At 38.1% G+C, this 27,095-nt stretch overlaps 1 protein-coding gene across 5 annotated transcripts in view; it reads left to right on the forward strand.

Moving 5' to 3' along the window:
* Positions 1–27,095, forward strand: part of adgrg6 (adhesion G protein-coupled receptor G6) — a 96,980-nt gene that overhangs the window by 13,562 nt on the left and 56,323 nt on the right. For all 5 annotated transcript variants that reach the window (XM_066701784.1, XM_066701949.1, XM_066701869.1 and 2 more), the window contains exons 2-3: positions 2,921–3,012; positions 19,111–19,455. In XM_066701784.1, the coding sequence (XP_066557881.1) occupies positions 2,921–3,012; positions 19,111–19,455 (437 nt within the window). The remainder of the gene's footprint in view (positions 1–2,920; positions 3,013–19,110; positions 19,456–27,095) is intronic.

Consider the following 27,095-nt stretch of genomic DNA (forward strand, 5'->3'; position numbering starts at 1 on the left):
AAACACGGAGGAGGATCGGTTATGTTTTGGGGCTGCTTTGCTGTGCCTGGCACAGGGTGCCTTGAATCTGTGCAGGGCACAATGCAATCTGGCATTCTGGAGTGAAACGTACTGCCCAGTGTCAGAAAGCTCTGTCTCAGTCGCAGGTCGTGAGTCCTCCAACAGGATAATGACCCAAAACACACAGCTAAAAGCACCTAAGAATGGATAAGAACAAAACATTGGACTGTTCTGAAGTGGCCTTCTATGACTCCTGATCTGAATCCTATTGAACATCTATTGAAAGAGCTGAAACTTGCAGTCTGGAGAAGGCACCCATGAAACCTGAGACAGCTGGTGCATTTTATGTTGTCGTCTTCTATATCTTTTTTTATCCCTTGGGATCCATTCGATATCTTCCTTTGTCCATCTTTGATCTGTTCTGTTTGTGTCCAGCCCATTTTCACTCTTTCAATGCTGTCAAATATTTTTGTTCTCAGATTCATTCATTTTTCTATATGTTATTGTTATTCCAAGCATTCATCTTTCCATGCTTCTTTGTGTCATTCAGTTTCTGTAACATTTTCATGTTGCCACTAGCACCACCATAGACACTTTTGCGATGATTTTGCAATTCATAAGTAAATATCTCTGCGTATATGAATTTCACCTGCATATCCATTCTTATTTGTTATTAAATATTTGAATTAAATAAATGGTGTTTCAGCTTTAAACTCCTCAAAATAAATAAGTTATATATACTTTCTTCTTCAGGTTATATTGAATATAATATAGCTGACAATTTGGGCTTTGTAATAACATTAGTCATATTGAAAGAATTAAAATTGTGTTGATTGCTGAAACATGTGACATATAATATTATCATTATTTATTTATTTGCAGATATCACAAAATTTAAACAATTCAAGGAACACACCTGATATAGTTCATTATTAGTTTTTTCATGTTTATGTATAAGTGCTCATTTTGAAAAAATAAGCAAAATACTTAAAAGTAAATGCAGTGTTACTGCACTGAAAATGTTATGTGTGATGTTCCATGTAAAATGTATTTTTATCCAACTATTTGTTTTTCATTTTCGTCACACAGCTGTTTCATGAAGGAGCTGTACATTTTGCTGGTGAGGCAGTTGTATGTAGCACGAAATCTCTGCGGTTCTAGTATTAAGTGACCAGGGGCAGGATTAAATCAAAAATGTTGGCGCTGCGAGTTCTCGCAGAAGCATTAGCGGCATGTCTGTGAGTGGAATTCGCGCTGCTAAACTATCGTGGTATTACATCTGACCCCATTTGCGACGCAAAACGACCTTCTCGCAGCTCCTTTCTGGCACAATGCGAGAGAATAAAACCCAGCTTTCACACAGCCGCTACTACAACACTACACCACTGTACTCAGTCGCGCTTTCGTGTTTAGTTAGATGCTACTCTCTTCTAATTTTTAAAGTAAATCCCATGATGTACAGTTGTGTAGTTTGCTATTAGCGGCTGGTTAAAGTTGTAGTTAATCCCGCCCAACAATACAGTGGGAGTGGTTACATTTTCGCTGCATTAAATCAAGAAAATATCTGCGAGAAAACACCCTGAAAATGCTCTCGCAGCTCCTCTAGTTTTAAACAGTCTAAAGTCTAAAGCCTCTGTGGTTGGGTGGGTCAGTTTTTATTGAATGCACCGCGCTACACATTATTATTATTATTATTATTATTATTATTATTATTATTATTATATTTGTTTATTCATTTATTGGCAGTCTTACAAAACAGAGCAATACAAAGTGCACATGACAAGTAAACGCTGATTTAAAGCGTCCCTGAATAAGAGACTTGCATTGTTCTGGTATTCACATATAACCGAAGATACCAGCATTGATCCACCGGCTAATAGATAACGCCTGGAGAAGGTCATCAATGGCGGCTTTTGTTTTTATTGTATTATTTGTTCTCCTACTCATATTTGTAGCCGCTACACAGTACAGGTTTGTAATTGTGTTTCAGCGGGTAGATTCATGCTTTCGATTTACAGCGCGGTGCGGAAGATTTCTGTACCTTCATGCGCCATCGTTGGGCCGGATTAAATCAAAACTTTGACAACACCCGCTAATAGCAAACTACACACCTGTACATCACAGCGGTTACATGTATGATTCATATTACTGAAAATGAAGCCGCAGCTGAGTACAGTTGTGTAGTTTGCCATTAGCGGGTGGGTCACAGTTTTGATTTCTCTGATTTATTGACGCGTCGCTCTTCTCGCAGCCCGTCCTGCTCTCGCGCCCCCGCTGTCACTCAAATTTCAGACACTGTGATTGGCTCGCGGCTTCTCTCGCGCTGCCCGCCCATCCTGGAACCCCCGCCAGAAAATCCGCCTCCTCCTCGTTCGCAGCTCCTCATTTTGTAGATTTAATTCAGCGAGGAGCTGAGCTGCGAGATCCCCTCCTGCGACTCTTCAGCGACTTTTCACGCTCGCACTTTGCCAACATTTTTGATTTAATCCTACCCCAGGTTTCAGAGCCATAAGTGAGCACTAGTATTATACATTGATCAAATACAAAATCCATAATATCTCCATCTGTGCTGATTTTTTGCTCAAGGTAGACGTAATTGATATACTTAAACTTTCTTAGATTTAACAAAGCTGTTAAACATTACTTTTGTATTTACTGAAGTTCATTTTAAGTCCAGTCTTGCTTGCATCCAAGAGTTCTTCATTTTGAAGTTGTAGGTCTTCAGGTGTTTTTGCAAATATAGCAATGTAATCGGCAGATTGTAAATAATGTTCATACTTTGTCCTTCCCAGTCCAAAGTCTTAAATACTTCTTCAAGAGTATATTTCAGTATGTTAGAAAATCCTTCAAGACACAACATTACAATTTGTACTTTATATTATAATGCTGATAAATAATGATTTACTTTTATGATTGACAGGATGTCCTACATCAGTGGTAGATGGCGGAGATGGAAGTTTCGAAATGTTCTCTATTCCCTTGCTGTACTGTTATTTTGTCAACAGAATACAGGTAGGCTCAATTCCAATTCAATACCCTTACAGGCTTCATATAAATGTATCAATATAGCATTACATACCTTTGCTTTCTTTGCCAGGATTCTTAAATTATTTTCAATTAGGTAATTTTATATGATTTATAAAGTGCCTTATTTCAAAGGCTATTGAAACTTGAAAGTGTCATTGGAATTGACAACCATGAACACCTTTCAGTAATTATACATTCTAAATTATTATTATTATTATTATTATTATTATTATTATTATTATTATTATTATTATTATTTAAAATGAAGCCAATTGTTGCTCTAGAATGTTATTTCCTATGACAGGAACGGTGAGCCTCTGAAATAGCAACCTGTAACCGGTTACATTTATAACCTGCCTCCAAATTACACATTTTTGAAAAAACTTAAAAATCATATAAAATAAATCATTTAAGAATCCTGAAAATAAACAAAAGCATTTAATATTATACAGATAGGTTTATATAAACCCTTTAAAATAAAGAATATTATATAATGATTATTTTAGTTGTCTATTTTTAATTTATGTTTATGTGTATTTAAAATAAATTGTGATTTGAAATGAAATTACATTTTCTTCTTTTACATATCTGTCTTTTTCAATAATTGTTTATGCATGCTTCCTATCTCTAATGTTTCATTCCCTTGCCTGTGCACCTACTCTAACTTTAAAAGCTGTTCAAAACCTGAGGGGAAAACAATGACAGGGATTTTGAGAATGAAAAGACAAATGCAATTAATACTATTTAGACACAGACATTTAATTTGGGATTCGAAAGTAATCCTGTAAGTAAAAATATGGTAGTTTTTGTTTGTTTGTAATACTTTTTTTAAATGATCCCTAGTAATTCTTAATTCTAATAAACAGACTGCTATATATGTATATACTGCATTTCATACTGGATGCAGAAATCTAGAGAGTTTATTATGCTAACTGGATTATGACTTGATGCCATGGCAGGCTGTTTTAAATATATCTTAAAAGAAAGGGGGATTCATAAAATAACATGGCATAAGGAGTTATTTCTGAATGTCAAGGTCTAATTGAAAATAGATTTGACATAAATGATGAAGGCAGTTTATTATATAAATAAAGTGCTATTAAAAGGATCACTGTACTGCACTGCACTGCACTGCACTGCACTAATAAGACTGAAGGACATTTATTTTGGGATGAGATTTATTCAACCTTCAGATGTTTAGAATCATATATCTATTACATCCATAAATCAATATTTATTTTTTAGTTGCAGGTAGCACTTTACAAATTGAAAACAGACAACAAAAAAAATAAACAAGTAAATAAACCATAAACAATAAAATAAAATGAACTGGTCATGGTGGAGAGAAAAACAATACTCCTATAGGATGGCAGATTGTTATAGCAGGAGATAAATTTCTGGTGGTCCACGGCTTAAGGCCTAGGCTTAATGGTTGCCTCCCTTCCAGGCAGTATAACTCTGTTAAAGCAGCAAGAAGATCAGAAAGTTCTTAAATAGTGCTGCTGGCTGTGGTCTTCCTTCTGTTGGGGGCTCCTTCCGGCCCTCGGGGGGTGGAACAGCCCTTGTGTGAGGATGACACGTCAGTGTTTGGGTCTGGATGTGACATGTTTCCTTGCAATTTTTTATTTTAATCTTCAATCATATATGTATTTTAAAAATCAGTCAATTTTGTAATCTATATCTATCTATCTATCTATCTATCTATCTATCTATCTATCTATATATATATATATATATATATATATATATATATACACACTCACCTAAAGGATTATTAGGAACACCTGTTCAATTTCTCATTAATGCAATTATCTAACCAACCAATCACATGGCAGTTGCTTCAATGCATTTAGGGGTGTGGTCCTGGTCAAGACAATCTCCTGAACTCCAAACTGAATGTCTGAATGGGAAAGAAAGGTGATTTAAGCAATTTTGAGCATGGCATGGTTGTCGGTGCCAGACGGGCCGGTCTGAGTATTTCACAATCTGTTCAGTTACTGGGATTTTCACACACAACCATTTCTAGGGTTTACAAAGAATGGTGTGAAAAGGGAAAAACATCCAGTATGCGGCAGTCCTGTGGGCGAAAATGCCTTGTTGATGCTAGATGTCAGAGGAGAATGGGCCAACTGATTCAAGCTGATAGAAGAGCAACTTTGACTGAAATAACCACTCGTTACAACCGAGGTATGCAGCAAAGCATTTGTGAAGCCACAATACGTACAACCTTGAGGCGGATGGGCTACAACAGCAGAAGACCCCACCGGGTACCACTCATCTCCACTACAAATAGGAAAAAGAGGCTACAATTTGCACAAGCTCACCAAAATTGGACAGTTGAAGACTGGAAAAATGTTGCCTGGTCTGATGAGTCTCGATTTCTGTTGAGACATTCAGATGGTAGAGTCAGAATTTGGCGTAAACAGAATGAGAACATGGATCCATCATGCCTTGTTACCACTGTGCAGGCTGGTGGTGGTGGTGTAATGGTGTGGGGGATGTTTTCTTGGCACACTTTAGGCCCCTTAGTGCCAATTGGGCATCGTTTAAATGCCACGGCCTACCTGAGCATTGTTTCTGACCATGTCCATCCCTTTATGACCACCATGTACCCATCCTCTGATGGCTACTTCCAGCAGGATAATGCACCAAAGGTCACAAAGGTCGAATAATTTCAAATTGGTTTCTTGAACATGACAATGAGTTCACTGTACTAAACTGGCCCCACAGTCACCAGATCTCAACCCAATAGAGCATCTTTGGGATGTGGTGGAACGGGAGCTTCGTGCCCTGGATGTGCATCCCACAAATCTCCATCATCTGCAAGATGCTATCCTATCAATATAAGCCAACATTTCTAAAGAATGCTTTCAGCACCTTGTTGAATCAATGCCACGTAGAATTAAGGCAGTTCTGAAGGCGAAAGGGGGTCAAACACAGTATTAGTATGGTGTTCCTAATAATCCTTTAGGTGACTGTATATATATATATATATATATATTGTTATGTGGAGGACTCTCCAGTAAAACAAGAGAACAAGAGAAGTTAGACAAATAAACATTTATTCACCTCTACTTATATAGTGAGCCTGAGGAACCAATTAATCTTCGCCCATATTCAACAGAATTCTGCATTTTCTATATACAAGTTGATGGAGCTAAAGCCACACCCACTCGCTGAATATGTAAGAGATTTAGAACCTTATATTATAATAACTATTAGGATACCCTGAAGACCAATAGAGAATACAACTAAAGTCAAGATATTGTATTACAGAGAAACAATGTGATTTGTTTAACTTGTATACAGTATCTAATATCTAATATCAAAAACTTGCAAGATACATATATACCACAATATTTACTAAATTAGCCTTGTTAATTAATTACAGCTTGATCATTTCTATACCAAAGAAACACATTTCTAAGAAAGGCATATTAATAAGGTAGCACAAGTCTAACTTCAGAATGACATTCAATACCTTAAGTAATTTAAATGAAATGCTCAAAGTCTGTACTATTGTTAAATATTTCCCCAGACCTGATGTGCATTTTTTGTCAGTTTGTGCCAGATGTATTTAATATGTTGGGACTATTAAAGAAAGATAGAGAATTCTAATTTAAAATATACTTAACTGTACATTAAATAATATTATTAAGACCTTTAACATCTTCAGCAGTGCTCTATTACAGTCTTACCAATATAAAACATGTTTCTGTGGTGCACTTTCTGAATTTCTCTTTTGTAAGTATCAACCTCAGCCCCTCCCATCTCCCTTCACGTTGTTACAGACTCATGTAGGCAAAATCTCTGTTAGTTTAAATACCACACAAACTTACGCCTAATGAACACAGACAATGTATGTGTTTGTCTTCAGTTAATAAACTCTGATATCAAATGATCCTTTGGATAAAACTATTTTTTCATAAAATGTCATTAAGTTACATGATTATGTTTGACCATTTCAAAAGCCCTGCATGTTAACAGATGGAGTTCTATGATTAAATCCAATCCGCTCACAGAAATGCATGTAATTACAATATAAGACAGGAGGGCACAGTTTGGCAGGCAGCAACTGATCTACAAAAAATGCAGGTGGGCAGTGGATAAAAGGCTATAGGCCTCTTGAATCAAAGCTGTTGTCAAGCTCACTCACCTTAGATCGATATTTTTCAACATTAAGGATTAATGATGAGTTAATCCTTTGTACACTTTCCACATTTTTTCTATTCCACCCAGCCTCCCTCCATCTTTGAGTTGCTTCGGCCCAGGTAATGTTTTCTATTCAACCTTTTTAGTTCTTTTCACTGACCTTCACTATCAGTCTTGTGTATTATTAGAGGACTATATTCCTGTTTCAAAACGCAATTAAGATACTTAAAAATGTTCATACATAATTCTGTTTATTATTTTTATTTTTTTCAAACCATGATTCAGTTTGTTCACACACCTCATTAAAGGCCAGATTCCTCAGTTTACAGGTATACAGGAACACTGTCAGATGTTTTCAATTGAATAATGTTGCCTTAACTGTTAAGGTAACGTGGCTTTAATATTTCTTGTTCTTCATGTTAGAACATTTCAGTCACTTTCAGCTTTCATTCGTGTAGAAAATGTAGGTGAGTCCTGGAGGATGCAGCCATTATATCTGACATCACTGAGAAGCTGCTAGGGGATTAGGAATGGAGAACTGACACTTTGTTTTTTATTATGAATACAATTCTTCTATACCACACCACTCCTCTCTGTTCCTCTCCATTGCCTCCAGGCTCTCTCAGGGTATAATATTTTGTAGAGCTTTCCTTTAGGAAACACATATGTATAGAAACAGACAGTTACAATCTTTTACATTATAGATACAAGTTTGACCTTCAGGCAGTAAGCAGTAATAATAATAATGGAAATCAAACACACAAAGAACGTATACACAAACATACACTCTTGAAAGGCTTTACATAGTGAATTATAACGATCTGTCAGTCTGTCCCTGTAGTCCTCAAATACTCATACATTCTGCATTCTCATTCACATATTGATTGTTATACATTAAACTCTAAGCATCCAAAGCTGCAAGAAATGCTCATTCTGGCTTAATGCATGTATCTGAAAAAAGCCCTCACAAATCCTGTGGTGCCAGAGATGACGGATATCTTGCTACCATGCCACAAACAAAATATTTCCACTCTCTTAAAAAATATATTTTCTCTTAGTACCAAAGGTGCAATGTATACTTTGCAAACTGTTGTAACAAAAATACAATGTGTGGTATATTTGCACTGCAACTGACTTAGCTCAGTACATCTAGCCCTTTGAGAAACTACCGATGACCACATATTATAAGATGTGGAATATGATGTTAGAAGAGTGTTACCTGCGTCTCATAATTATTTTACTCGGGCAATCATTTTTGGAATGTGGTAATACTCTGCTTATGAAAATAAAAAAGTACCACCTTTATACCGTAGTCACATTCTTCACCACCAAGTAAGGTGTAGGGGTCTGTTTTACATTAGATTTAATTAACACCTTTCAAAACTATTAGGAGACACAGATCTTGTTCATAAGATGAAAACTGCAAGGCTGTTTCAAAGCCGTTCAGTTACGGGAAACTATTGTGTGTGTCGTCTTGCTACTTCTTGGAGAAACAGGAAAGGACATGCTTGCTGATGGCCGAAGAGGGAGTCTTAAAGACCTTGAATGATGTAAAATAGTTGTAAAACAAATAACTTTCAACAGACTTCTCTTATTTAATTTTGCTGCTTGTTCCAAAATAACTAAACACAAAAAAACAGTATATTTTAACACTGCTGTTTCTGACTCATTTACCCACATTCTGAACTGAAAGTTTGGAAACATGATGCATTAAAAATACAGAATGCCAAGGACATCATTAAAGGGGTATTTCAAAAAATCTTGTACTGTCAATTAATCTAATATCCATTTGCTTCACGGGTCCAACCCTATCCTTAGTAAAGTTGAAAAAAAAATGTGAATGACAGAATGACTGGGGGGGAAAGATTACAGATAAGTGGGAACTTAATAACCATCCTACATTTTATTTAAATTCCAACTATGGAACTCAACTATGAAAATTCATGAATATGACATTAATGTGTACACTACCTTGACTGTAAATTCCTAAATTAATCACAGAATTACATAGTTCAAATGAAGGTTGTGAATACATTTGACTACAGCTGTACAGTATATATAGTGGTATCAACCCCCTCTCATGAAAAGCTTTATAAAACATAGGGAGTAAACATTCTGGAATAACCCAGTTCCCCAGTTCCTGTGTAACTGAATATTTAAATTACAGAATCTGATCAGTCTCTGTTCCAGAAACTCCTTCACAAATTTCTTTGAAAAATGCATCCTGTAGCATTTCTAAATAGTATGATAAAAAAGGGTGTTTGTGGGCTATGTATTTAAAAAAGAAATTACATAATTACTATAATGTAATGACTCAGGTATGAGGAACCCTCATTCAGAGATAAGGGAGTTCAGGGACAGGTGAGGGTCAATACTGGCAGAAGCAATGTCCAGGAGGATGCAAAGGCGAGGTCGATAAGGCAAGCAAGGGTCAATGATGAGATGAACAGGCTGGTAGGGAGAATCAGGGAATCATAGGTCGAGGTACACAAGAAGGTCAAGGAACAGGCATTCAATAAGCAAGACGGAACACTGAGAATAGCAACTCAAGAGAAGACTAGACTTAGCAATAAGTGAAGTGACCAAGGGGTTTATATACAGGACGACCCTGCGGTCGGGGCGCCTGAGCTGAGGGGTGATCCTTGTGAAAATCACTGATCAGGGATGGGTCCAGGACATCGGAGGCAGGAACCCATGACCGTTCCTCGGGACCTTTCCCTTCCCAATCCACGAGGTACTGCAGACCAGTCTGGCGACGACGGGAGGCAAGGAGAGTCCGAACCATATACACAGAACCATCATCGAACAGTAAAGGAGGAGGAGGAGCCGATGAGGAGGATGGCTGAGGAGCAGTCAATGCCAAACTTCCTGCCCAGGAAGATAGAGGGAAGCCTTGCGACACCGACGATCCGCTTTCAGCTTTTGACGGTGCACCACCTGTTGGAGATGGACATGTGCAGCTTGCCAGACATCATCACTCTTGTTAAACCACTCTGTCACAGCAGGAACATGAAGTGACTCGGCTGACCCAGGGAAGAGAGGAGGCTGGTAACCAAGTATGCACTGGAAGGGTGTGAGACCGGTAGAGGAGCTGGTGAGGGACTTCTGTGCGCATTCAGCCCATGGCAAATAGCAACTTCAATCTGTTTGGGACGAGCTCAAGAACCTGCTGATTTCATGATTGAGTCTCTCAGTCTGGCCATTGGATTACGGATGGTAACCTGAGGTAAGACGATGTCCTCCGGAATGCTATATGTGCAAAACACGTGATTAAAAAGGAACTCTGCTGTCTTTAGGGCTGTGGGAAGTCCTTTCCATGGGATGAGGCAGCATGCTTTGGAAAAGCAGTCCACTGCAACCAGAATGGTGGTATAGCCTTGTGATTTGGGAAGATCCATGACAAAGTCAATGGCTATGTGAGACCATAGTCGAGACGGAGTGGGAAGTGGTTCCAGGAGACCTGCTGGTGGTTGTCGTGACGTCTTTGACTGTGCACATGCAGCAATGAAGTGTGTGACTTCTTGTAATAGTGCTAGACACCAGAATTGTTTCTGCATGAGGCAAAGAGTCCGATGCACTCCTGGATGTCCGGATGCAGGAGAAGAGTGTAGCCATTGTAATAATTGGGGATGTACAGAATTGGGGACATAGGTCAGGCTCGGAGGTGCTTTAAGACGGGTGCCATGGTGAAGAGGGTCTTCAGATGTGTGAAGGCTGCTGATGCTGTGGATGTCCAGACCAGGCTGCAAGCAGCACCTTTGATAAGGGATGTAAGGGGAGCAGCAACAGAACTGAAGTGACAAGTGAACCTCCTATAAAAGTTTGCAAAGCCAAGGAGATAAAGCAAATAGAACTTTAATCGAGCCGCTCGGAAGCCCCATGTCAGAAATAATTCCTTCAGTGAGGCTTAATGTTTACAAAGATGAGTACAACTTTATAGGAAAAATGACGTAACATCTTATGGCCGTTCATCCAATCAGAAGATACAGGTCCGGGTCCGTTTACGATCTGTCCTCCCGTGAAGAGGTGATGGATACAAAAAGCAGATGTCCGTCTTTGATGTGCACTAGGAAGATGCGATCCCACGGTGGTCATTTACCTAGTGTCAATCGCTCAGTAACAGAAACATTCCTGCCTATCTTGAGAAACGATTAAGTCATAAACAAATTCACAGCAGACATCTGTAGGCTATTTCAGCACTGTGTAATCTTTCATTACTGACAGGAGTTTCTAACAAATCGACCTTGTTGACCCTTTACTTGTCCTGCTAAATCTAATCTGCTCAGTCTGTATACAAACTACTTCTAATGCCAGTATTAATATAAAACATTATAAAATTATCACAAAACACTTTCTTCAACATCCTATACAGAGTCTTCAGTGCCGCACACTTTTTCCAGCGCAGCTGGCACCAGGGGAAGAGGATATCTGTATTTAATGGTGATGTTGTTCAGACCCTGGTAATCAATGCAGGGTTGCAATCCTCCATCCTTCTTAAACACGAAGGAAAAACTGTCAGCAGCAGAAGAACTGGATGGCCGAATGATTCCCAGTTCTAAAGCTTCCTGAATGGAATAGACAGGGGATATACGCATCCTCTGGGTTGGGCTGACCCTGGTAGCAATTCAATGGCACAGTCTCCTTCTCTGTGAGGTGTTAAACAAACCACTATGGATTTATTGAAGACTGCAGAGAGGTCGTTGTATGCAGAAGGACAGATGAAAGGGGAAGACAGGAGGGGACTTTCAATGTGCATGGCTCCACATGAGATAGACAGGCATCTGGAAAAGCAAGGTGATCCCCACTTGATGATTTCACCGTTGGCCCAGGAAATGGTTGGATTGTGATGAGACAACCATGGGAGTCCCAAAATGAGAAACACAGCCAGAACCTAATAGTTGATTATGTACAGCCTTGAGATGGAGTGGAGGTATGCAGGAGATGAGGGGAATGCCCAGTTTCTCTATTGTCGTTCGGTGAATGAAGTTGCCAGCAGATCCCAAGCCTACTACAGCAGATACAGACAGTGTTATTATCCCATCTGAACTTGACATGGATCTCACTCTGAGCCATAGTAAAAATGGGACACTGTCCCGTACACACCGAGGAAGTGGAAGGTGAGCCAGGACGAACAGTGCAAGCGTCGCGGAAATGTCCTTCATAGCCACAATACATACACAGACGTTGATTGACTCTCCTCTGACGTTCCATGGTCATCAGTTGAGTGTGTCCCAGTTGGATCGGTTCATCATGATCTGGACTGGACTGTGACCTGGTGGATAGAAGAGGAAGGGTGATGGTTGGACGTCTCCTTCTGACAAGGAGGAGATTATCGAGACAAACAGCCAGCTGTAATAATTCCTCAAGACCTAGGTCTTCATCCTTGCAGGCTAGTTCAGACTGTAATTCTGTGTGCAGTCCCCTTCTGATTGCGATCAGCAAGGCACTCTCATTCCAGCCGCTGTCTGCAGCCAAGGTATGGAATTGTAAGGCATAATCGGCCACTGAGGAAGTGCCCTGTTCGAGTGTATATAGTTGTTCACCCGCACCCCTTCCCTCTGCCGGGTGGTTAAACACGTCCTTGAAATGGGACAGGAACACCCTCAGGGAGCGCGTGACAGCACCTCGCTGATTCCACACTGCAGAAAAACAAAACAAAAATAAAAACAAACAAATCACCTGGGCCAGATGGTATATTTCCAACAGTACTTAAAGAAATTAGGGAAAATACTTTTAGGCCGCTAACTCAAATATTGCAAAAGACACTTAGAACAGGGGATATGCCAACTGACTGGAAGACAGCAAATGTTATACCAATCCACAAGAAAGGGGACAAAACTGAGCCAGAAAATTACAGACCAATTACCTGCATTACTTGTAAAATGTTGGAAAAAATAATTAGACAAAAAATAGGTTTAGATGAGGCAGATCATGTCAATTCATTGGAGTTTTTTTAACATGCAACTGCAGCTGTAGATCATATGAAAGCATATGATGTGATATATTTAGTTTTTCAAAAAGCTTTTGATAAGGTTCCACACCAAAGACTGATCCTCAAATTGGAAGCGGTAGGCATTCAGGGTAATTTAAGTAGATGGATTATGAACTGGTTGATGTATAGGAAACAAAGGGTGTTGATTAGAGGAGTTTGCTTCTAACTGGAGTGAGGTTGTTAGTGGAGATATCGCTGCTCTAAAGGCAGTTCAGAGAAGAGCAACCAGACTTAGTCCAGGTTTGAAGGGAATATCCTACTCAGAGAGACTGAGGGAACTGAACCCTGGAACAAAGGAGACTATGTGGGGACTTGATTCAAGTCTTCAAAATCATGAAAGGCATCGACCACATCAAACCAGAGGAGCTTTTCCAGATCAGCAGGGACACATGCACCCGGGGACACAAATGGAAATTGGGCTTCAAGGCATTCATAATGGAAAACAGGAGACACTTCTTCACATAGAGAGTCATCACAATCTGGAACAAACTCCCCAGCGATGTGGTTGAAGCTGAAAATTTGGGAACATTTAAAATCAGACTGGATAGGATCCTTGGATCACTTAGTTATTAATGGACACCAAATGAGCACAATGGGTCGAATGGCCTCCTCTCATTTCAAACTTTCTTATGTTCTTATGTTCTAGATGACCATTTCAAAGCCTTCCCGGTCAGGAGGTTGATGATGATGGCTATTCTGGCAGCACTGTCTGGGAAGGCAGAGGGTTGATTAGCAAAATACAATGAACATTGCAATAGAAAGCCCTCGCATTTATCTGGATTGCCATCAAATTTCTCTGGAGTTGTGAGGTATACAGACCGGGTTATTGTAGCAGTAGCAGCAGCCTCAGGTGCAGCAGCAGCAACAGCAGCGGCAGGGGTAGCAGCGACAGGTGCAACAGGCAGAAAGGCTGAAGATGGGCTTGATTGTAGCTGCTGAAGCAGACGATTCAAAGTGTCTGCGATTTGTTACAGTGTAGTGTCAGGGTCAGACAGACGGGCTTCCTGAGAAGCCATGGCAGACTCAATTTGGATTTCTCCGCTGGGTCCATGTTATGGCTAAGTCTACTGTAACATAGTGACTCAGGTATGAGGCATGCAGGTGCAGAGATAAGGGAGTCCAGGGACAGGTGACGGTCAATACCAGCAAAAGCAATGTCCAGGAGGATCTGAAGGCAAGGTCAATAAGGCAAGCAAGGGTCAATGATGAGGCGAACAGGCTGGTAGGGAGACTACGGGAATCTTAGGTCGAGGGAGGGAGGCAGCAAGAAGGAACACTGAGAATAGCAACTCGAGAGAAGACTAGACTTAGCAATGTGTGAAGTGAACGCTGGTGATGATGACCTCTGGTGGCGAGTTGGAGAAGTTTGGGGGGAAACTGTGACAATTACTTTGATTTTTTGAGTTTAATGTAGATTCCATTATTTTGTTCATATTCAATTTTTTGACCGTGTTGCCGTTTTTTAATATATAACTGCTGCTTTACCCTTTCAGTTTTTATTTTTGATTACATGATGTCCTTGTAATTTACTTTCTTAATTAAACTTGAAAAAAGTTATTAATAACCAACACTGTTCCTTCTCTTTACATTACTGTCTTGATTGAGCCCCTGGTTTCACTTTGCCTTTGTTATTAGAAAAGAAACGTTAACCAATAACATGAATCACTCGCCTGATCATATATGAACTCTTATTTAATTCTCATACTTTGCCTGATTCAGTTTTTGCCTGTTCTCAACTACAAACTGAGCAGAATATTCTTATAATTAGGATGCAGATGTTTCTTAACGACAACTGATTAAGATTTAACACTTCAACCTTGCCAATGTTTGGTATCCAGCGGCTCTGTGGGAGTGTTGTAAGAAAATGGGACAGGCAGATTTGCCTTTAACCAACAGCAGCTGTTGGCTTAAATAACAAGAAACTCACTACTGTAATTATTACTAAAGAATATTTCAGACACACACTCACAAACATTTTTGTTTTATTTTATTATGAATTTTGAATCGATTTTCCGAATTATAAACTGCATATTTTTCAATGACCAACAATTTAATAATAGCTTGCACAGTAAGGAACAAATAACCTTTTTGTACTCCTTATATCAGTTATTTTTTAAAAGATATTAATTCAATGATATGTATAAGTAAACGTTCAACAATCTATGGGAACACAATTTCAAGGGTTAAAGGTAAGTAGTGATAAGGAACGTAAACCCCAAATGTTTTAAGCCCCATATCAATAACTGACATAGACAGGAATATGTATCCAGTTCCCCTTCCTTTGCCTCACACAAACTCTATTCCCATTTCCATCAGCTCCTGCAATGTCTCACATGCATTTAATTGCTCCTACAACTTTAAATATCCAAAATATAAAGACATGCTGTAAAAATGGCATATAGGGTAAGAATGCAGTTTACCTAAAATTGTACTAACACAGATCCAACACATAAATATACAGCCATGCTAAAAAAGGGAATTTCCAAACTGTCCGCAGTAGTTTGATTACAAAGTCACAGGCTGATATACAAACTCTGATGCAGAACATGTTAATAATTATTTTTATTATCCGTAATTCTACAACAGGTAAATTCCACAGAATATATACATAAAATTAAGAATTTCATGATTTACCCTTGTAAACATTTGAAAAATTGTTTAGTTTATTCTCGCAAATTATAGCAATCTGGTTTTCTCATTTAACCCTGTAAGCAATTAGTTCTGTTCTCATTCTGTGTTTTTGTACATATTATATTCTCAGGAACTTGATCATATCACACCAATTCGTATATATTCTTATATTAGCCTCTCATCATTAAAAAATGTACCCACCACTAAGCTTATGTATACATTTTGGAGTTATTAGTTCCATATGTTATTTGTAGCTCAGTTGAATCCTGAAACAGGGCCTCATGGACTAATGAAGCTCTCAATGATAACACAGCATGCTCCAAGCGCCTGGGAGGCTGCATGAGTCCCTTTTGCACAACAACCAGAGAAAGCCAATACCAGATCTAGCTGGACTATTTTACCCAGCCAAGGCTGTTATCATTTTAGCCATTCGAGAGCCCCTGTGTGTGATGCACTCAAATATTATTATTATATTTTTTATCAGACGCCCTTATTCAGAGTGACTTACAATTGTTTCAATATATCACATTATTTTTACATACAATTCCCCATTCATACAGCTGGGTTTTAACTGAAGCAATGTAGGTAAAGAAACAATCAATCAATCACCTTGTTGTACCAATTGGGAAATTTGTTCCACATGTAGGGTTCAATAATATAAACACCATTAAAACAGAGACAGCCATACCACATACACATAAAATACAAAAAGAATACAATCCCATTACACTCTTAAAATCATTTAAAAGGAGCAATTATGTGCAAAAGTACAAGAATAAACAGACAATAATTTATTTTTGCCATACATCACAAACATATATTTTTTAATATGACCCTTAGTTTATGGATTTAGAAGAGCAAATGCAATAAACAACATCAAACACAAAAAAATAATATACCACATAAATTAGCATAATGCAGGTATTCCATTATTATTATCACAAATTGTCCATAAAAAAGTGTAACCGATCTAATTAAGCAAAATGATCAACTCACATATCTAAAAGTGAGTTTAGGTTAAATGAAAACTGAAGAGTGTGAGGTTCTTGAGGAGTTTGATATCCATACTATGTGGTTGATATTTCAGGCCATAAGTACTCCTTGTGCAAATTCCTCAAAAGTAATCTTATATGCACACATTCAATAGGTTTATTATAAGTGAAGGTGTGTTGTTTGGATAATACTAAATTAAAGGTTTAATGTGTGCAGCTCAAAAAAAGTGTTATATATTATAATGTAACTCTTTCACATTGCAACAAAAATACAGCTAACAAAATAATCTTTAATACATTAAACTTGAGAGACACATGTAATCATTAAGTTAGGAGTAACAGTCACAGTTGGAAAAGTAAAGTGCTGTGGAAGCCTGCTGTATAACTTAAGAATATGTTTATTTTGTTAGGCTTTTCTTGGTGAGGGGTGGGGTGATGAAATATGATATTTTAAAATATATTAATTAATGCTTGAATTTGATATTCAACTAATACATTTAATACAAACGAAAGGTACACTGAGCTTTATCTGTTGGTCTCCCGCAGAGAGGGCAATTGTTTCTGTTTTCAAACCACAAGCTTATAATAAGATTGAAATTTAATAAATTAAACCTTCCATCTACTGTAAAGAACCAGGACTCAAATTTATGAATTGAGGACTGATTTGGCGAGGAATCAAACAATTAACAAAAAAAAACAGATGTTCGTTCGTCTCAGTAAGTAAAACCCTTGGTTTGCTTGATACAGTGTCCTCCAAGCCTTTAAAATGCAAATATGTATGTTATTTCATAATCTGAACAGCTGCTTATGTGATGATTGATACATTTTGTTTCTAGACAACTACATGATTCATGATTTTTCTTACGTTTGAGCTTTCAGTAACTTTTCAAAATAATGTTTTATTTTCCAATTTCTTGCTCCTATAAAAAAAAATTCAGGGCAGAACCCAGCAACCTCATGTCCTCTTTGTTATTCGTATGTATTATTCTGACCGTACGAAAATATTAACGTGTGTATTGTGGCACAGGGCTCACCGGGCAAGAGAATTCTGCCCTGTCTAGCACTACATCTACAATGTAAATGAACCCCTAAGCTAGGTATGATCAGGTCTGATCATCCTCAAAAGCCACATATTGAATAGAAATATATATTTTATTATTATTAGTCGATTAGCCTGTTATTTATCACTTGGTTTTATCAACTCTAGTCAACACTTTCTGAATGACAGCTGTAAGACTTTATATCCAGATTATGTCAATAATCAACATCTGTTCGGTCAAACAGAGAGTTTCAAAATTTATTTAATGATTAGTAGGCATTTTTGCTCCTGAAGACAACGTTATATCAGGGAGACGTGTATTCTTCTGTTTGTAAACAAAAATTATTAAAATATTCACCTGTTGGTACATTTATGCCTTTTTTCCTGCTGATGAAACAAATGTAATATACAGGAGGTTAAGCTTAGTTTTTGGGAGAACATATTTTCAGGTTTAATGGAAAATGTTACAAATTAGCCTAAAGCTGATGTTTCCAAAATACAAAAAACAGTTTACAGGTAAAAGGGCAAATGTGTATTTGTATGTGTGATATTTGAAAAATAATAATTTAAATTACCTATTTCTGACATGAGTAATGCATAGCCCATTACATGTATTCAGTTGTTTTAGTTGTATTTGTGTTACTATTATATATATTTGTATTGATCTACAAAATAATACTTTGTGTTGGACACATTTCAAGCAAGCTCCTTGACAAAATGTAATTGCTCACCAGTGGGTTTTTTTCTTGGATTTTTATATTTGACTTAATGCTTGCTGTGGTTTTGGCTTTTGCGTAGAGCTGGCTAGAATGAAGAGAAGTCATTGTTTGCTGAACCCAGACTACTTTCCAGGTCATTAAAATTGTACTAACTAAATACTCTTCATATTACCTTTAAAGTACAGAACGAAACATTATTTTTAGTTTGTTGTTTTATTAGAGTTGCTGGAGATGTTTTGCATTTTGCTAGTATTTAGCGATGGATACATGTGTTACACTGAACCAATTAAATTAGCTGAAATATTGGTTCAGAATTTTAAAAAGACCCTAATAACTGGGAAGTGTTGATCCTCAGGCTAATACTGCATTTTAACTGTCTCTTTCTGTCTTTCTCTGTATTTATGTTGACTAACACAAAGTCTGTCTACCTAGTGGCCTAGCTTACTGCACTCAAACCTATACTCCTCAGCATTTATTCCTGCCCTACGCTTCCAACACCCTTGACCTTCTCCCTTCCCCCAGTTTAATAAGTGACGTTTCCCTGTTTTGGTCCTGCAGTACAGAGTTGTGTGGTCGACTGCAGGAAAGTGCTCACCGCCTCCGCAGGATACTTTACATCCCCATGTTACCCCAGCGAATATCCCAACAGTCAGGCCTGCCGATGGACTCTGCAGGCATTTTCAGGCTTCATCATGCAGATCACGTTTCTTGACTTCGAGCTTGAAGAAGCTCTGGGTTGCATCTATGATCGCATTGTTATTAGCAACGGGAAGAGTGACGTGAAATTATGCGGCATAACAGCTAAAAGTTTGACCTTCAACTCCACTGGAAACATAATGAATGTGTCCTTTAATTCTGACTTTAGTGTCCAGAAGAAAGGCTTCAATATATCTTACAGACAAGGTATGGTGATAAATGGGTGACCTCATTATTATTATTATTATTATTATTATTATTATTATTATTATTATTATTATTATTATTATTATTATTATTATTATTATTATTATTATTGTTGTTGTTGTTGTTATTGTTCTTCCTATTTTTGTTGCTGTTAGTTTTAGTTGTATTATTTTATTTAGTATTATTATGTTTTATATTACTATTTTTTAATCTATCATTTTATATACCCATCTTTAAATATTTGTTGGTTTGGTTCTATTTTATTTATTTATCAGGGTCATCGTTTCACCCAAGGCTTGGTAGGCCAAAATGACTTGAAGTACAGTTTGGGGGCCGTTCTTTCACTGAAGTCCAATTATTCATGTTATATGCCCCCCCTTCCCCTTCCCTACAGACCCATACAGATGATGCCTCTGTATGCAATGCCCCCAGTGTGGCTTATATCAATTGTAAATCGAAAAACATGATGTCATGTATGATAACCCTATCCTATCATGAGCAACTTAATCAGTGTTGCTCTAATTCTTAATGCATTTCTTAACAAAATGGTATGCAACATATTGGTGCAGGTTGGGGATGCATTTGCCAAGCAGTTACAGAAACAGGTTTATTGTTCACTTATTTTACTTTTACTAAAAGCAATGACAAAAGAAAGGTTTGGATCCTTCACAAATATTAAGAGATCTCACAGATTCACTTTTTTCAGTTTTGGATGAGGAAGATTTTAGAAGAACATATTTTAAGGTTATGTGAAGTCAGTTATAGTAAATGTTGAATATAAAATAAATCATATATTGTTTACTTGAGAACTCATATCATTAGCCTGTCAACCTGTTGGTTGTTAGTGTCCTTTATTGCAAATTAGCATAACACTGTTAGTCCAGCATTTAAAACTTAAAATAAATAAATAAATAAAATATATAATATTATTATTATTATTATTATTATTATTATTATTATTATTATGAAATTGTATCAACCCATCTACAGCTTAAACAAGAATTCAGAATGCAGAGCAATTTTACTGAAAAGCTACTAGAAAAATTCAGCCAATGTGTCTGTCTTGGTCTGCCAATTTGTTTTGGGTACTGTTACAATGTCAGCCTAGCCAAGGTCTGCTGTGTATAATGAGCATGGTTATTGCAAGGAATTTAGTTTTTGGCATTGTCATAGCATCATTAAAATGATCATTTTAAGAAGCTACTATTCCTTAAGTGCATAAATAATCGTGATAGAATACACTTTTTAAATCTTCAGTTTGATTAAAGAAATCCATTAAAGCTAAAGCATGCTCTGTGTTTTCACACAGGGGCTTCTGATGCAGTTACAACATAAAAAACTTGTAGTGCAGATCCTTTTACAATAAGAGGTACAATAATTCCACATCAGGTTTGAATTATTCATAGTTACATTGAAATTTGATTCTCTTGCTTCCTCAGCTCAATTTTTTCTTTGTCTTCAGTTCAATATATGTCCAAGACAGCAGACTGGCAACAGGCTGTTGCAACTCTCATATTAACCTCACAGTGCCAGTTAATATTGACATGGTGTTTCCAGCTTCAGGGTTACACTCATGTAGCAATGTCACGTCAAACACTGTAATTATACAAAGTCTTAAAGCACTGATTCAAGATTAGCCTCAACTGTGTAGCAAGTGACATTGATTTGCTATGGAGATTTCTCTGCATCACCAGATTGCAGTTTAAAGAGTCAAATATTTATTAGAAGCAATTATCAATAAACAGACATGGATTAATAAAGCTAATTACAGCTTTAAAGGCAGGGAATGACAACAGCAATAAACGTTGGAAGTATACAGCCTTATATATTAATTATAGCCTTAAGATGTCTCAGAATTCTCAGAAGCTGCTGGTTATTTTATTGGCAACATCACATATGCAGAGGAAAAACAGAATAGGATGATGGTGGCCATTATTCAAATGTAGGAGTAACGTACAGTAATTAAGTATAATACATGTTTTAATGGGGCTCTGCTTGGAGGCACAATGGTTGAGAGGATTAAGGGCTCGATTAAATGAAAAATGCAAATCACAGTAGCAGTATGTCTGCAAATGGATATGGCACTGCTAAACTTTTGCAGTATCAAATCTAAAATTATTTCTGTTGCCAAATTAACTTATTTGCATAACAATGCCATGGGAGTGGTCACATTCTAGTAGTGTTAAATCAGGAAAATACTTGCAAGAAAACAGTCTGCAAATGCTCTAGCAGCTCCTCTTGTTTTAGAAACTTCGAAAATTAGTGTGAGCATACATTCTTACAGTTTATCTATCATCTATCACATGTAAAGTAATACACTATTTATTTTACATGAGCACAGCAGTGAGCAGGCACGTGCACAGGTAGGGCTCAACCTGTGCAGAGCACATGCCCTTTTTCCGTGAGACTTCCAAAGTGCTTTTACCCCCGAACACCTGCCCCCCGTACCACACCACGGCATCTCACACCCCGGACCGCACTTCGGCAGCAGTGCCCTTTTTTTGACTTGAGCACATGCCCCCCAAATTGTCTGTGCACGCCACTGGCAGTGAGGCTAAATGTTTAAGTGGGACCTGGCGCATGCTGTCACACTCGCAGACTTGATGTTCACTCTGGCTTAACTTGACTTTCTTCCAGGGGGGACAACGTAGCTGGATTTGTATAATCTACAGTCGCTGGTGAAAGTGAGAATTTCCTGTGGGTTTGGGAGTGAGATTCTCTGACTGGGTCCCAACCCCACCTCCCCCAACCTATGCCACTGTGGCTTTGTCCCTTTTCCATACCATACAAATATGTATTTTTCATTATTAGATATGCATGAATAATTGTCTTCCGATAGCATAAATGGCTTCAAATACGTAGGCTTATTTTGGTAATGCATGTGGAGAAGTCTGGATGATATTTACAGGACTGTAAGACTGTATATGTCTTATTCTTCCTTCTAAATGTGTCTTTTAATTTGATTCATTATTATTATTATTATTATTATTATTATTATAGTATGAATAACATTTCATTACCTACTTAAACTACAAATACAAACTAGACTATTATAGGCCTTCAGATTCTGTACTAATGTAAAAATACACTAAAACAATAGAAGCACAGTGGCAACTTTATTTATTGTCAGATGTTTTTTTTTTTTTTCTACCTATAAATAAATAGCCACTGTCTAGTTAATGTCTAAATTTACTTTTAGGGGGTTGGTAAATATTTATATTTACATATAACTCGAGGTCAATTGCGACGAACTGAAAGCAGTGTACTAAGTGGGGGATGATCCCGTGGTTAATACGCAGCTCTGTACAAAACTAGTACACAATTTAAATACTCATAGTGCAGGATTACATCAAAAATGTTGGCAAAGTGCGAGCGTGAAAAGTCGCTGAAGAGTCGCAGGAGGGGATCTCGCAGCTCAGCTCCTCGCTGAATTAAATCTACAAAATGAGGAGCTGCGAACGAGGAGGAGGCGGATTTTCTGGCGGGGGTTCCAGGATGGGCGGGCAGCGCGAGAGAAGCCGCGAGCCAATCACAGTGTCTGAAATTTGAGTGACAGCGGGGGCGCGAGAGCAGGACGGGCTGCGAGAAGAGCGACGCGTCAATAAATCAGAGAAATCAAAACTGTGACCCACCCGCTAATGGCAAACTACACAACTGTACTCAGCTGCGGCTTCATTTTCAGTAATATGAATCATACATGTAACCGCTGTGATGTACAGGTGTGTAGTTTGCTATTAGCGGGTGTTGTCAAAGTTTTGATTTAATCCGGCCCAACGATGGCGCATGAAGGTACAGAAATCTTCCGCACCGCGCTGTAAATCGAAAGCATGAATCTACCCGCTGAAACACAATTACAAACCTGTACTGTGTAGCGGCTACAAATATGAGTAGGAGAACAAATAATACAATAAAAACAAAAGCCGCCATTGATGACCTTCTCCAGGCGTTATCTATTAGCCGGTGGATCAATGCTGGTATCTTCGGTTATATGTGAATACCAGAACAATGCAAGTATCTTATTCAGGGACGCTTTAAATCAGCGTTTACTTGTCATGTGCACTTTGTATTGCTCTGTTTTGTAAGACTGCCAATAAATACATAAATAAATATAATAATAATAATGTGTAACGCGGTGCATTCAATAAAAACTCACCCACGGGCTAATACAAAACTACAAAATGAACATCATAGTGGTTACATTAATTATTAGAATAAACGAAGAGTTCTTCAAACTGAAGAATGAAGCCGCAACTGAGTTCAGTTCTGTAGTTTTGTATTAGCGGGTGGGTCAAAGATTTGATTAAATCCGGCCCCTATTGACTGCATAATGTCGGTTGATGTGTAATTGTTCACTGGATGTGTCCAATTGTGATATGTTGTTGTGAAGCAAATATATATTTCATGGAGATATTGATATAAGTTGTTCGACTCCGAAATGACTCAGAATCGCTCATTTCAGGTATTTAATTTTCTACATTTTCTGCTGGAGGACCCCCAGACCCCCGCCGTGAATACCTCATTATGCCTCGCCCTCATTTCCCTGGCTACGCCACTGGTCGATACATAGATACTCTTTATAGTACACGTTGTAATATGACAATGTAATATAATTGTGTATATGTCACTTGTATATATGTCAATCTACATCATTGATTTACTGTAGTTTGAAAGGAGCCTGTAGCATGATAGGCTAACGCGGCACATAATTGTCTCCACAGTGAGATGATGTTTGCGTGCAAATCTATTATTCAATTTATCCTTCAGTAGGTAACACAATAACGCTATGCTGTGTCTATCAAACCGATAACGTCTTATTAAAAGGTGATCGGAAGGTCTACAAAGTTCCGACGGATCTGAAAGTGTAGGGCTGGCATCGTCTTCCACGCCTTCAGGCATCGATATCTGCCATTATAATTTTAATAGTCATAATAGTGCACTTTCTCTTGTATATAGATGGCGATATGGTGCGCATTCAATCCAGTTGCGTCATGCGTGTGTGATCTGTGATTAGTAATGAACGATTGACTGATGTTACATTATTACAGGTTTCGTTATGCTGTTGCTTATTATATGCTTATATGCTTATTTATATATGAAATTGGCCATATCTCCCTTTCGAAAACTTAGGAAACATTACATTGAATAGTACGGGTTCTTGTGGCAATTAAATCGACCAATTAGCGGCAATTGCTATTAACATTGCAACCTTCTTTCTATATTGTGTGTGTGTCCATGTAACGGTGCAGAGCAGTACAGTAGTGTATCGTTATCATTTCCGTGTTATATAGGCTGCTGTGTCTAGGATAAAGGCATAACGTTGGCCACCTGCTACTAGATAATTGATTGTTCAGATTATTCAAAAATTTTCTAGATTTTTGTTGTTGTTGTTGTGTTTGTGGGTTTTTGCACCCAACGTGCAGTGCACAAACGTCACACACTTGTATGTGTACTGGCTTGCAAGTTAGACAACCACATGTGCCTGTAACAATATTCTATAAATGTCATCCAGACGTCTCCAGATGCTTTACCTTTTTGTGTACATCTTCATAATAGCAATTATACAGCTGCTGACAGCAGTGCAATTCGATTTAGTGTTCGTGTAGTAGAAGTCGCCTTCACTCCCAAATATACCAATAGCCCACGGGCGTCGCTAGACCCTATTTAGTGGGGCTTCAGCCCCCCTATATTTTCTGTCAGCCCCACTAAAAATATTACGATCAAAGACGAAGCAACGGAGAACACCGTTCAACCTCCGCCCCCATTACACCGTCTTTAGAAACACCGTTTTCCAGACCACATAACTGTCAGTGAGAAGCGCCGAGCAGCCTATAGAGAGAGATGCGTGAACTGTAGAAATACTGTACTGTCCCAACATCGGCTACAAAATGCATCAATCAAAATCCACATTCAATCCGTGGTGAGTGCGTTGTATCCAAATGTATCGTGCATGGAAACACCCCCCTTACATAGGGTATAGGCTGAATATATATCAGTGTAGTGAGTACGAGTGAGGTGCAATAATATACACTCTATAGTAGGCACTTTTCCCACGAAATATCTGATAAGAAGGAATCAATTAAGACATGAAAGGAAGAAAGCAAGGGCAGATAAACGAGTTACACAAATCATGAAATGAAACGAAACGAACACTGACACATTGCTGAACAAAACACAGTATAAAATGACATTCAATATCAACATATTTTCTCTCTGTGCACGAATAATAAGCAACATTTCGTTTGTGTGGATGTTGGGCGCAACACCTGATGTACACAGTACAGTGTACTGTACACAGTTATTTCACTGACACAGCCGCACTGTGAATAAAGCCGGAGCTGCGCTTTCTCTCACTGCGCCTCAACCGCAGAGGCTTTAGACAGCTCTTCAGTGTTTAAAACTAGAGGAGCTGCGAGAGCATTTTCAGGGTGTTTTCTCGCAGATATTTTCTTGATTTAATGCAGCGAAAATGTAACCACTCCCACTGTATTGTTGAGCGTGATTATCTACAAATTTAACCAGTCGTTAATAGCAAACTACACAACTGTACATCATGGGATTTACTTTAAAAATTAGAAGAGAGTAGCATCTAACTAAACACGAAAGCGCGACTGAGTACAGTGGTGTAGTGTTGTAGTAGCGGCTGTGTGAAAGCTGGGTTTTATTCTCTCGCATTGTGCCAGAAAGGAGCTGCGAGAAGGTCGTTTTGCGTCGCAAATGGGGTCAGATGTAATACCACGATAGTTTAGCAGCGCGAATTCCACTCACAGACATGCCGCTAATGCTTCTGCGAGAACTCGCAGCGCCAACATTTTTGATTTAATCCTGCCCCAAGTCCCTAACTGCAGACTAAAAAAGGTCTCCATGGCAACGGACCCCAAAATCACTTCTGTTGCTGTCCAGAGGAGGCTAAATATGAGACTTACTCCAGCTATGGACTAACTATGGATCATACCATAGCTCTTGGTCAGCGAAGCGGTGTTGGGCTACAGTGTTAGAGTTGCCAAGGCCCGACCCCATAGATAGAGAATGAAGGGCGCGTGGTTATATTCACCGGTGAGCATCTCTGATCATCAGATGGCGTTCAGCGATCACAGTTTATTTTTACTTTATTTTTTATCTGGAACTCGTCTCCATTTAGTACAGCCAGAAGTAGCGCTGCAATGCAGAATGCAACTATTTTATTGTACTTATTTGTCAAATCAATAATAAGGACCATTGAAATTGCTATATAAGTGTTATAGAAGAGAAAGGAGTCTAATGGAGAACACAATGCAGAAATCAGCAGAATAAGATGGAGAAACAGGAATATAATATAATAATATTTTGTTGCCTTTTGTTAATAATGTTTTCTTATCAACAACTTTATAGCAGTATGAAATAGATTTTTTTAAATCTCTTGAAAGCTGTAGTTTAAACTATTTTTGGTTATTCCACTTCTGGAACATTTTTAGTCACAGACATAACTTGCATAATTGACACCTTTCATTTCAGAATTAAGTAACATGTAACATAAAATGTTATTATTGATATTACTCCTATTGTTTGTTTTGAGAAATTAAATGTATCTTTTAAGTTGATGAGCAATGGTTATTACCATTAATGAAGTGTGATCTTGCCAAAACATTTTCATAGGTTCAGAA

This window comes from Amia ocellicauda, chromosome 1 (genome assembly GCF_036373705.1).
Source record: "Amia ocellicauda isolate fAmiCal2 chromosome 1, fAmiCal2.hap1, whole genome shotgun sequence".
In the NCBI taxonomy this organism is placed as follows: domain Eukaryota; kingdom Metazoa; phylum Chordata; class Actinopteri; order Amiiformes; family Amiidae; genus Amia; species Amia ocellicauda.